This window comes from Henckelia pumila, unplaced genomic scaffold (genome assembly GCF_033568475.1).
Source record: "Henckelia pumila isolate YLH828 unplaced genomic scaffold, ASM3356847v2 CTG_461:::fragment_3, whole genome shotgun sequence".
NCBI classification, from domain to species: domain Eukaryota; kingdom Viridiplantae; phylum Streptophyta; class Magnoliopsida; order Lamiales; family Gesneriaceae; genus Henckelia; species Henckelia pumila.
The window spans coordinates 7,151,849-7,164,394 of record NW_027331831.1 but is presented as its reverse complement, the minus strand read 5'-3'; the positions used below and the strand labels follow the sequence as shown (position 1 = coordinate 7,164,394).

General features: G+C 33.9%; 2 protein-coding genes across 3 annotated transcripts; both read right to left on the bottom strand.

Moving 5' to 3' along the window:
- Positions 1 to 1,668: 1,668 nt before the first annotated feature.
- Positions 1,669 to 5,022, bottom strand: LOC140871721 (CDP-diacylglycerol--glycerol-3-phosphate 3-phosphatidyltransferase 2-like). Its single transcript, XM_073274387.1, has 7 exons — positions 4,408 to 5,022; positions 4,052 to 4,149; positions 3,910 to 3,960; positions 3,485 to 3,598; positions 2,494 to 2,550; positions 2,312 to 2,397; positions 1,669 to 2,172 (listed from the first exon to the last, which is right to left on the bottom strand). The coding sequence occupies exons 1-7, from the start codon at positions 4,901 to 4,903 to the stop codon at positions 2,052 to 2,054; spliced, it is 1,023 nt and encodes a 340-aa protein (XP_073130488.1). The 5' UTR covers positions 4,904 to 5,022; the 3' UTR covers positions 1,669 to 2,051.
- Positions 5,023 to 5,656: 634 nt separating this feature from the next.
- On the bottom strand, positions 5,657 to 11,520 carry LOC140871579 (probable serine/threonine-protein kinase PBL7). 2 transcript variants are annotated; one of them, XM_073274150.1, is made up of 5 exons: positions 11,258 to 11,520; positions 10,188 to 10,366; positions 7,922 to 8,111; positions 7,060 to 7,451; positions 5,657 to 6,343 (listed from the first exon to the last, which is right to left on the bottom strand). In XM_073274150.1, the coding sequence occupies exons 1-5, from the start codon at positions 11,346 to 11,348 to the stop codon at positions 6,077 to 6,079; spliced, it is 1,119 nt and encodes a 372-aa protein (XP_073130251.1). In that variant the 5' UTR covers positions 11,349 to 11,520; the 3' UTR covers positions 5,657 to 6,076. The 2 variants fall into 2 exon arrangements, with proteins under 2 accessions (XP_073130251.1, XP_073130252.1); XM_073274151.1 differs by lacking the exon at positions 11,258 to 11,520 and adding an exon at positions 10,590 to 10,900.
- Positions 11,521 to 12,546: the final 1,026 nt, after the last annotated feature.

Below are 12,546 nucleotides of genomic sequence, written 5' to 3'. Positions count from 1 at the left end.
TTAATTAATTATTTTCTAAAAAATATTATTATTTTATCATGTTATCATTATTTTATTAAATTCATCTTGTATTTCCAACTTTTTCATTAAACATGCATTCATAAACAAGTATTTAAATAGTTTCAAGTATCAAAATATTGAACTAAACTGATAAGTTCAAACACATTGTTTTATCGATTTAGGACTATATATTATTGAACCAAAATTTAAATTTTTCAAAAATATGCATTGCACAATTTGTAATAAATAATAAAAAAAAATAACATGCTTATATAATTTTAAATCGAAAAAGTAACATTCATGAACTTATCATTTGGTTGAATATTTAGGTATTTTTAGATATTTAAATCCTTATTTATGAATCATGTTTAATGGAGAAGTTGAAAACAAGAAGTGATTTGATAAAAAATGATAACGAGATAAAGTAATTATTTTTTTAAAAAATAAATTAATTAAAAAGTATAAATTTAAAAATAAAATTAAAAATAAATAAAATTTAAAATGTTTGGTACTTATCATTCACTTATTATTTTGATTTAATATTTTGGTACTTTTAGGTATTTAAATCTAGTTTATGAATGCATTTTTAATGGAGAAGTTGGAAACAAGAAGAAAGTTTAATAAAATAATGATAACAAGATAAAATAATAATATTTTTTACAAAACAATTATATAATCATAATAAATTTAAAATTAAAATAAAATTAATAAAACGAAAAATGTTTGCTAAATATTTTATAATTAGATTTTAATAAAAATTGTGTATTATGGGTTAAATAGATTTAAAAATTATTTTCACAGGGGTCAAATATGTATTTTTAATATTTTACAGGAGTATTTGATGCAAAAAAAATATCAAAATCTTTGTCCAGTCGCATGAGGGGTGCGTGCGCAACAATCACTCATCTGAAGGGGCGAGTGTGCTAATTTTTTAAAATGACAGGGCTGAAGATGCCTATTAAAATTATGAGAGAAGTGTGCATTTTCAATATTTCACGGGGGTGATTGATGCTGTATAGATAAGTTAAGCCTTAATTATTATTTTTAAATAAAAATTCAAATTGGTCTAACCGATTTTAAAAATCCATAACATTGAACCGAACTAAACAATATTTTTAAAACCAAAGGGTAAAAACCAAACTGAATTTTTCAAAAATATAAATTAATTTGTTATTCGGTTAAAACGATATTTTGCTCATCCCTCGATTTGGATTGTATAAAGAGGTATGATTTCGACCAGTTTAAGTTGGAAGCATCAATATACATTCATCTGTTGTAGTATAATTATGCAAATGGTAAATAAACATAGTTTTACTCTTACGATGATATATTAACAAACATCAGTCAACAAATTTTATATAATATTCTTTTATTTATTTGTAAGTAGAACCCTACAAAGAATGCTCTTGTTAGACAATGAATACTCCCTTATTAATCCAATTGTGTTGGTTTTTGTCATGAGAATAAATTTAATATATTTTTTAAAATTTTATTTTATTATAAACGTACAAGATACAAAACAAAAACATCAAAAAATACTATGAATAAAATTATATGACAAATCTGATGATTTGTGAACTTTCTCTCGGGTTCAGATAAACCCGACTGATTGTCATCCTAATTCCACCCAGTATAGGCTCAATATGTAGTAATAGATACTCTAAGATGTGTCGTGATTTTGTGATTTCTTAAGTAGCTAAAATTCGACTCGTACTATAGCCTGTTGTCGAATGTACAACAAATAGAGCTAAGACACTACACAAATAGCAGTTCAAAGCCGCCAATATCCCAGTCTTATCAAGGTAATCATCAACAAACAAGGCTGACAAGAACGACTACGACAGCGCCAGGACATAACCAGTGGACTAGCCAGCCGTGCATTCTACTAGTCGAGGAATGATGCAAATGATTAAACGAGAAGCAGCAATATATCATCCAATATCAGAGAGCAGGTCACTTCATCATTCACGTTCTCGCAAATGTACGACATAATCCCATTAATTTTCAGCTATTATAATCAAGCACCGAACTAAAATGGGCGGTTGCTGTAACTATCTCAGCAGCACCTTCCAGATCTTTCTCACATACACAAATAACGACCATACAGCAAGCCATGCAGAAATGTAAAGCAACACAATCCCAGAAGACACGAGAGTTCCATCCCCTACAAGACTGCAGATATCCATAAAGAGGACAGTCGAATGGATCAGAGAAATATCAAACAATTAGATTAAGCATGGTTTTTCGTTATTTTCATAATCATGAACAAAAGTATAATGAAATAGCATCAAATAGAAGATGAGAGTAAAACCTGCCGTCTCTGCTAGCCAAAAGGATGGTCAATGCACTCATCTGTGCAGCAGTTTTCCATTTTCCCAAGTTATTAACTGCCACAGCCTAGGAGAGATTTTGTGAATCAGAAAACTGAGCTCAAAATTATTCGATCTTCTAGTATAACTGTAGTTCTAAGTGATGCATAGTTGAGATACAAACCTCGAGAAGCTTTTTGTCCTGAGAAGCAGCCCATTCCCTAACTGCAGACATGGTTATCTATAAGCCAACACTTTTTGTTAGCCACCACATACATGAATGTATCAAACAAACAAAACCTAAACATGTAGAATTTAAAAGCAAACATCATGCTGACAAAGGAAGTCTAAAAGTAACACATCTCAACTAAAACAGTTTCTAACATTAGTAAAGGTAACACCTCAGTGACAAGGATATCTTAGAAGAGGAATATGGTGGTTCTACAATGCCAACGACGACGGATACATCCCAATATTGTCCTTGAATCCTTTCATAGAACTCCAAACACATGCACATCACACCATCCCTGACAAACTCTTTTTGCAGAATGTCGAGGGCAAAATTTATCCAAAACAACTAAATGAGGATGTTTCTCATTGTTCTTTGAGATACAAGGATGGAAAGATGTCTCTACCATGTCAGTAAGTTATGCAATACTTACGTTGGTAAGCCCCAACAAACAGATTCAGGAAAAACTCAAGCATCTCTTCTTGAAAAACATATTACCAGTCCAGTTACGCCCTATTCAAAAGTTAAAACTAAGAAAGCATCTGTGTAGGCCTACATGAAAGATCTTTTTTTATAAGAAACGATTGCATGAAAGATCTTACGAGGTGTACATGTGATATTTATGAATTTAAATAATGTTACGCCTCATAAAAATATGTTCTTGCCTCTTTGCTTGTTCCACTAAATAAATCTTCAAATTATTTTTTTCATTCAATTTATACACAACTAAAGAGTTAGTATGATCCAAACAAATAATTAGATTACAAAGATGCACTAATAGTTGGCTCTGCCAACAAACAGGGTACAGGTGAAAGCAAACAAAATTTTAAGTGCTACAGTTTTACCACACCATTCTACACAGTAAAATTTTTTAGAATGACACCTTCAACATCTATATTAGTATTATGAGAATGATTCTGTAATAAACAAGTGTGCAGACTCTAACCTCTCTACCAATTATAGCAATTGCAGGTACAGTAATCAGCCATTGTGCTTGCCCAAACATACCAGTCTCATGGGGCCTGGTACACAACAAGATCAAGGTGGCAGCAACCATAAGCTGCATCCATTAAAGAAAAAACACCAAATATAAGGTCCTTCAAGAAAACGTGCACAATGTTTAGCAACTCACTAAAAATCAAGCATCAGTTCATTCTTCAGATGAATGCACATCCTACTATTCGTTAACACTTAAATAAAGTAGTACCATAACAGTTCAAGTTTTAGGCTTTTTTTTAGACAATAATAACTGATAACTGATAGTATTCAACTGCAGAATAGAACAATAATCATGATGTAGTCTCTACAATTTTTGCAGATAACCGCTATCGGTTATCCTGAAAGAAATACATCAGGCGTGTCACTAGTTACCTTATCAGCCACTGGGTCCAAAAATGCACCAAAGGGAGTCCCCAATTTCATCTGTTCAATCAAAATTCAACAAATTTGAGTTCACGAGATAATGAAAACACACCTCACCCCTTTATTTCAAGGAGAAGAAAAAAAATTACACCTTTCGAGCAAGGTATCCATCAAGCCAATCCGTAACCGCAGCCACAAGGAAAATAGCAGTTGTAGCTGTTGGTCCCCACCAGCTCTCGACGTAAAAGGCTAGTAAAAGTACAAGTACCTTCGTCAATTCTTCACTGGATATTAAATTGACATATAATATTAATACATGATATTCAAGTTCAACGCTATGGAAAACACGACGACCGCCGAAAGAAAATACTAAATCAAGGTACAAGTAAATAATATCTGGCGGTGAAAAGTAAATAGATAGAAATCGCTTACTGCACCTAATGCTCAATCAGTTGCACAAAAAAGAAATATCTGGCGGTGAAAAGTAAATAGATAGAAATCGCTTACTGCACACGAGAAGTGGCACGGCAGCCACGCGGCCAATGGTTAAGATCGTAGGCAACGTGAGCAATTTTGACGGCTGAGATGGCGGATTATCTCGATGTTTTTGCAATGGAGAGACGTCAGATTCGTAGTATTGGTTCCCGATCTTTCCATTGACAGTGGCATCCATTTGAGCATCGAAATGACCGACGTCTTGCCTTCTCTTTTCCGAATCGGAGCTGGATGAGCAATATTTCTCGCCACGAAATCCTCCGGCGAGACGGTGGCGGTCTTGGCCGCGGGAAATATTCAGGGTGGTTCTACGTTGCGCGGGGTGCGTGCATCGGAGAGTCCTGAACCAGAAGGCGGACGAATACTTTCGGAGGATGAAACCAGTGCTGGCGGTGGCGGTGGCGGTGGCGGCGGCGGCGGCGGGAGAGGAGAAAGAGTTGAGGAATTTGTTGTAGGGCTTGTGGGCGTGAATGGGAATAAAATTGGTGAGTTTGAGGGCGCCTGTCATGGTGGTGGTTGGGGAGAGTTAATTGCGCACGGGCAGCTTAATTTAGCAGCAAGGCTTATGTTAGCATAGCAGGAGATGGGTGGAGAATCAATAAACAATGCCTATTGTTATGCTCCTTTTTCTGACGCTATGTTTGGTCCGGAGAAATACGAGAAAAAACAGGCCAAATATTTAATTTTTTAAATTATATTATTTTGAAAAAATTTACACTTTTTCCTCCTACCATAAAATATAAAATTTATTTTGATAAACCATAAAATATAAATTTTAGTCATATGCATTGGGACGTTTTAAAAAATTTTTTAATTAATTATTTTGTTTTGTAAAACAAAAACTCTAGTGAGATGATCTCTTACTCATGAAAAAGTTTAACTTTTTATGTCAATTATGTAATTATTTCATGATGATCAAATAATTAAATGAATAAAATCATTGTTAAAATTTTAAAATTACGTTGTTAAACATACGTGTTTGCATGCCATCGCATCCAACATTCTTTGAGTTAATAGTTTCAATTCATTAGATTTTGACATATCTAAAGTTTTATGAATAGTAAAAGGAGTTTTAATTTTTTTTTAAAAATCAATGTTTACCTGTAAAAATGATTTTTTTTTTTTAAAAAAAAAAAAAACATATTAGTCCTTCTAGTTCTCTAGCTACATTTCTTAACATCTCTCAAAATACTCGAGTCGAGAACCAATGGACTGTATCATTTATCGTCTCATCCCACGTGTCGTTGATGCAATATAAATGTGCATAGGCAGCTTCAAAATTTGCCACTCACTAGAAGCAATATGCCGTTTATAGCAATGAATACAAAATATTAAGATGTCAAGGTGTGTGAGTTGTACACATCAGGAAAATGGCAAAGAAGGCAAAGGAAAACCTACCATACACAAAGAAGGCAAAGGAAAACCTACATACTTAGCAAGTTCATTCCCCTTTTGTAACTAGATAAGAATTGGAGTAAGAATACCGCGATGACGGAAAAAGAACCTCTTGGACCGACTTTGGGGCGACAAAATCTCGTGACGGCCATGATCTTGGTGCAGCCAATGAATGCATACCTTCCTTCCATCCTTAGAAAAAGTCAAGTAGAACTTAAAGGTTTAGGGCAATACCATCATGCACGACGGAGGTGCTCGTTTGGCAGTATCTCTTTGTCTAATGATGCTATCGTTGTTCCCTTCGAATTCTTGGTGTGGAGGAACCTGAGCCTGACTTCTGTACTGGCTGCGTTTCAGGGTTGTACTTCTGGGAAGCAAGATATGTTAGAGCTGTAACAACGTCGGCCATGAGAGGTCTCATGTTCGGTTGCTCCTGAACACACATTGCAGCAATGGCTAGAGCTTGATACAAGCCTCTAGCTGGGTACTGGCCTTGGAGTACAGGATCGGCCATCTGTGAGAACTTTCTACGGTCTTTAAACAAAGGTCGAGCCTGTAAAGTAGTAAGATTGCATAACGTTAGTGTTGGTGAGTCTTGAATCGCCAAAAAAAGGTGCAGCACATGGTATTTTCGTTATCACAGCGAGCTTCTTGGCACAAATACAAACACTTCGATGCACTTCTACTAATACTGCTAAGTGGAATAACGTAAAACCAACTTTTAATGCTTATTTCCATATTCTGAGGACTATTGAAGGATTAACCAATTCTTTGAATCTTCATTTGTTGGAAGAGGTGCACACACTAATTTGAAACATCCATCTTTCGGTCCTGCAGGAGTTATATAAATTATTGGTTACCTTTGGTTAGGCTTTTCTCCACTCACAAGCCTAGCTGCTTGGTAAAAGTGGTGAAAAGCATGAGACACATAAATGAAACATCCATCTTTCGGTCCTGCAGGAGTTCTTCCTTGGTTGCACCTTAATATCGGAGTGAAAGTGGTGACAAGCATGAGACAAATAAATGAATCTCTCATCGCACTTTGAAATATTAGTTATTATCAAATCCCTCAACTCATGCTTAATGGCATCACATTAAGATAATTTTACCAATTCTAGTCTTCGCTCATTTTCTCTGAATCCACAATTAATATGTTATCTGTCACTGTGACCCCAATTTTTCTATCACATAGATCACGACAATCAACCAAAACCGTAGACAAGACAACCATAAACTATTTTACGCAAAATAAGCAGAAGAATCTCTTACCCAAGCAACCAAATTGTGCTCCCCAGCAGCTCTTGAATTGTCAATAGCCTTTCTTCCTGTGATGATTTCTAGAAGGACAACCCCAAAACTATAAACATCCGATTTAAGTGTAAGCTGTCCTGTCATGGCATATTCAGGTGCACAATATCCATAAGTTCCCATTACTCTAGTAGATACATGGGTCTTATCACCAACAGGCCCCAATTTGGCCAAACCAAAATCAGATAGCTTGGGGTGATAGCATTCGTCAAGTAAAATGTTTGAGCACTTTAAATCTCGATATATAACAGGTGGATTTGCTTTATCATGCAAATATTCCAACCCTTTCGCTGCGCCAGCAGCTATTTTCATTCTTGTATTCCAGTCGAGACGCTTTTTATCTGGTGGAAGGTCTGAGGAATATCCAAACATAAACTATTTGACCAAAACATGGATAACTTACACATCAATTTCACTTGGATTAAATAGAAACGGCAGCAAAATCAAGGAAAAAACAAATAAGATAATAACAAATGTTTTCAATCCTTTGATACTAAAAAAGAGTGCTCTAAAAAACTTTCTTAAGTGACGCTTACGCTTATTTCGTTTATTTTTTTGAATGAAAATATTTTTTATAAACATATATTTATGTTTAGAACTTGGAATATCTATTAAATCTTATATTTATGATAATTCTATCATTTTGTTTAATTTTTTACTTAAAACAATTAAAACTATAGTAAAACTGGAAAATTTCTTTTTAACTCGTACTAATCTCGCTTAAGCTTGAAATACTTAAAACTTGACATCCACGCTTCGACACCCTTCACGTTTCTTAGAAGATCGCTAAAAAGTAAACAATACGCAATTCAAAAAAGATTACCATGTAGATGATCTTCCAACGATCCTAATGGCATGAATTCATACACCAAAAGCCTCTGATCACCATCAGCACAATACCCAATCAAGTTTACCAAGTTTGAATGATGAAGTAGACTTAGCATCAAAACTTCTACAAGAAATTCACGGTTCCCTTGCAAACCATTCCGATCAAGTTGCTTTATCGCTACGATCTGCATGAATCCAAAATAGGATTCATTTGGGATAAAACAAGAACTTGGAAAGGTTGAGTCTGGGGCTCCCAAACTCCACTCAATTTAATTCAAAATTGTATCAACATATCTAAAGACTTATCTAAACTTTTTTTTTCAAAAATTTCCAATCAAATCATTATCTCGTATTTTAAATCAACAATGAAAGTGTTTTTTGCACTCCACAAATTATTACTCCCACTGCATCACAACTTTTTGTTTCTAAAAAATTAGACAATGAAACCCTGCAATTATATTAATTTTTTATACAATTATGCTTCAATAGAGCTTTTCTCCTTTCTATTTCTTAATACAATTCATGAACCTACTTGTCTCGTTCTTTTAACATTCATTTTTCTGGCTCTAATCATTTATATTCATATTATATATTATTATTAATGTAAACTTTTATTCCATTTTTTTTTCTATCTCAGTACACCACACTCTTTCTCGAGTTATAATGATTTAAAATTTTGATTAACTGCTTATGTATAGCTGTAAGTGAAAAAATAGCCCATTAAATGATGACATAACATTTATTAATTGATTTTAATATAAAGTCTAAATAAATTTTCTTTTGGTTTTGTTTGAAAGCTAAAAAAGAACTGAAATTCTAAAAGTTGACGAATGAGCAAAACGAGTACGCAAATTGCAAAATATAAAAAAGATAGATAATAGAAAGGATGGCGTTGCAACGGGCATCAGCAGCGCAAGCTATGGCATGTATGCACTCTTATAGGCATGAGAACATGAACAAGGTTATATGGCATAGAAAGATGTGTATTCAGGCTGAGAAGTTAATGTATAGGTTGAGGTTGAACCTGGTAGACGTGTATTCGGGGTGAGAAGTGGAAAGTTCTTGGATTTATATGCTATAGAAGGAGGATTGAAGTACTCCCTAGAAAGTTAGGTCCATACAGAACATGGCCCCTCCAAGAAATATTTAGGAAGTTCAAATACTGGCTGAGAGAATGGTACCCTTAGACAGAATGATTTCTCGATCTTCACATCAAAGTCTCTCTTTCTTTTGGATATTCAAAGCAAGTCAATTTCAGCGGCATGAAAGGTCCAATTAAGCATTCGGGAAATTGAAGAAGTATTTGGCCGAATTGTCAGTGTAGACCAAAACGAGTTTGAGAAAATGACTATGCACATATTTGTAATTCATAGATAAAATAGGCTTATCTAAATGGGTTGAAACTAAGCCCTCTTCCAAATTTACCAAAAACAAGATGTTTACATTTTTATGGAAACACATTGTTTGTAGGTTTGACTTCTCAAGGAAACAAGCGTTAGAGGCTAATATTTCTCTAAATGGGTTGAGACTAAACCTTTAACCAAAACTACCAACAATAAGAAGTCGGAAATTTTGTGGAAGAATATTGTTTGCGGTATTAGCATCCTATGAAAAGTAGAGTTAGATAATGGGAGATGGTTTCAAGGATCCAAAATCAAGACTTTTTGGAACAAGTCTAAATACGAGGTCTTCCTGAATGATTGAGTGCTGCTAAGGAAGTAGAGGACATTCTGAAGGTGGTGACATCATATCATATTTTGTAAACATAAGATGACTATTGTTTTTAAATGTCGGGTTTTCACTTTAAAATTTTAATTGAAATCCTACAAGAAGTTTTAGTCAATTATAAAATAAAAGGTTTGAGTGAAATGAAATAACAAATCGTGTAGTTCAATCGTTCAAATGACAAGAATAACAATTTATATTGTGCAAATAAGTATCCCCTTCAACACCTATAATATTGTGAATTATATCATCGTCAGTTAAAAAATTAAAATTTATGGAGAGGAGTGGGAGTAAAAGATTGTGTAGGCACTCCCCAATCAACTACTCAAAAAATGATTGTTGTAAAACACACACTTTATTCCTTCTTTTTGCAAACCTAAATATTTTTTTTCACCTTCTTCACACATCATGAACAATATAAATTTCCCAAAGTTATACACAAATAACATATCGTACAATAATGTCGAGCACTATGGAGTTGAAAGCATGACCAGACAACACCTCGGCTTTCATAATTCATAGTTGAGAGAACAAACCTGGTTAGTGCTCTCCAGTCGTCCCTTGTACACTCTTCCAAATCCACCTTCACCCAAAAGACAATCTGCCCTAAAGTTCTTAGTTGCATTTGCTAACTCCCGAAATGTAAATGTATGCGCAGCAATATGACCAGATCCTCCATCTTTAGTAGCCTCAGCAGGATTTGATTTCACTTTTTCTGCAACGAGGAGATGAAAAATATATTCAAAGCCATCAGAAATAGAATAATCATGGGGACTAAATGGAACTTCTATCTTCTATCATTAATTAACAAAAACTTCCTCATAATCATAGAATAGAAGGCATACTTTAACCATTTAACATCAGTTAAACATCAATAAATGGTACATTTTACTGTCGTAAAAAAATCATGAGAAGAGCAAAATTCTGTGAAACTTCACCTTTTTAAGCTCTTCAAACTTTCTGATTAGAAATCCAAACAAGATCCGGGAAGGAAATATATTGTAAAAACATAAACTCCGATGCAATTGAAACTTCCTTAAACTACGAGGCGCACCACCGGTGATCCGACTAGACCGTTCACCGTTATCAGCTGAAAGTTCAAGTAATATTACTCCTTTTTTTCCATTTTCATCCAGTAAAATAATGCTTATCGAGGCAACCAAAAGCTAAAAAATTCTTATCAAATAACCTAAAGTGCAACAGCTGTCTAAAACTAGTCAGTGGCTGCCACCCCTTTTATCTTCTTATGCATAGTACCACCTAGAAAAAATCAATGTAATCGACAAAGATTTATTCTTTGCCACACAACCAATAATTCAGATCGTTTCAAAGCATTTACAGCCAAAAAAAAAAAAAATTAAGCTAGATCAGTAGAACAACACGAGGCCAATTATCCGCACACATTATGCGACCCACATATTCTCTGCTCAGTACATAAATAACAAATAACGCATAACTAAAGCACCACAAACCAAAATAAAAAAAAAAAAAACAACAAATATTTAAAAAGACAAGCGAAGCAAAGTCAAAGTGGCTCTCGGCAAATTACAGAACAAAACCCAAAAATAAAAAAAGCTTTAATTCGTCTTTTGCACTTCCTACGCACCTAAATTTGATGGGATCTGATCTTCAGACTTGATTTCCACTGGCTTCTTCCCTTTCTTCCTCGATTTCCCAGTACAGAGGAACCAACCCATTTCTTCACTCTCTTCCCACCTCTTTTTGTTACTGTGTGTAATGACACAGGAGTGACACTATGAACTTTGAAGAAAGAGAAAGGAAAGCGGAAGAGAGAAGGAGGCGAGAAAGGAGACAAGAGTGATGTACAATTTGTAATTACTCCTCCATTTGCTTGCTTCTTGCTCTTGGTTTATTTGGTTTAGTTTTTTCCAGCATTTGTTTTATTATTATTATTCCAGCATTTGGCAATTTATTATCACTTAATACGGTGATTATTTTTGTAAAAAACATTCCAAATATCATGATAGTCGTTTTTTTTACAGAGTATGTTCCAAAAATCATGATAAAAATTTAGGCGCCAATCATTTTTATCTATGTTGTCACAAAAAAACGCTTATATAAATAGACAACATAATGTCAAAATCACTCTCCTAAAAGCATGAAACAAAATAAAACAAATTTACAAGAGTTTATTTTACTTCGAACCTTAACTACAACACACACTTTTCTATTAGTTATAAATCCGAATTCTCTTGAATGATTTCTAAATAATTGTGTCGATCATTTCGAAAATTTCATAATAGAAAACATCGCGGGCGATCTTCGTTAAAAAATTAACGGCGAAAGTGGGGTTATTCAAATGTCTTGTGGGCAAGTCAATTTTTTTAAAAAAAATGCATATATGCATATGAAAAGAACTACATCTTTTCCCTGTTCTTTTTTCAAGAGATTGAATATCAAATACAAAGAAATTATGCGTTTCAAGGTTCAAAATCAACAACGAAGTTATTCAAAAAAAAAAAAAGTTCGAAAAGAACAGCTGACGTGGAGAGACAAATTTGTCCTCTTAGGTTTCTCATGTGGTAACTAAATTCCAAGGAAGAATGACATTTCTCTTCCAAGTAAGATGAGATGGGGGTAAATCGGGCATCAAAGAAGCTGATGGTTCTAAATTACTGTCTTTTATTTATTTAATTAATTAATTTAATGTCAAATGGTGTTTTAATAAATTTTCAGGTTACCTTTATGTGGTTTGGACGGCAATATTGAATGTCTTAGAGTGGTGTTCAAACTTCGGATAAAATCGAAAAAATCGTAAATTCAATTCGAAAAACCAAACATCGAACCGAACCGAAAAAAGAATTTTGAAATTCGGATATAAATGTTAAAACCTACATTTATTTGGTTCGATTTTGCATTATATATGTCAAAACC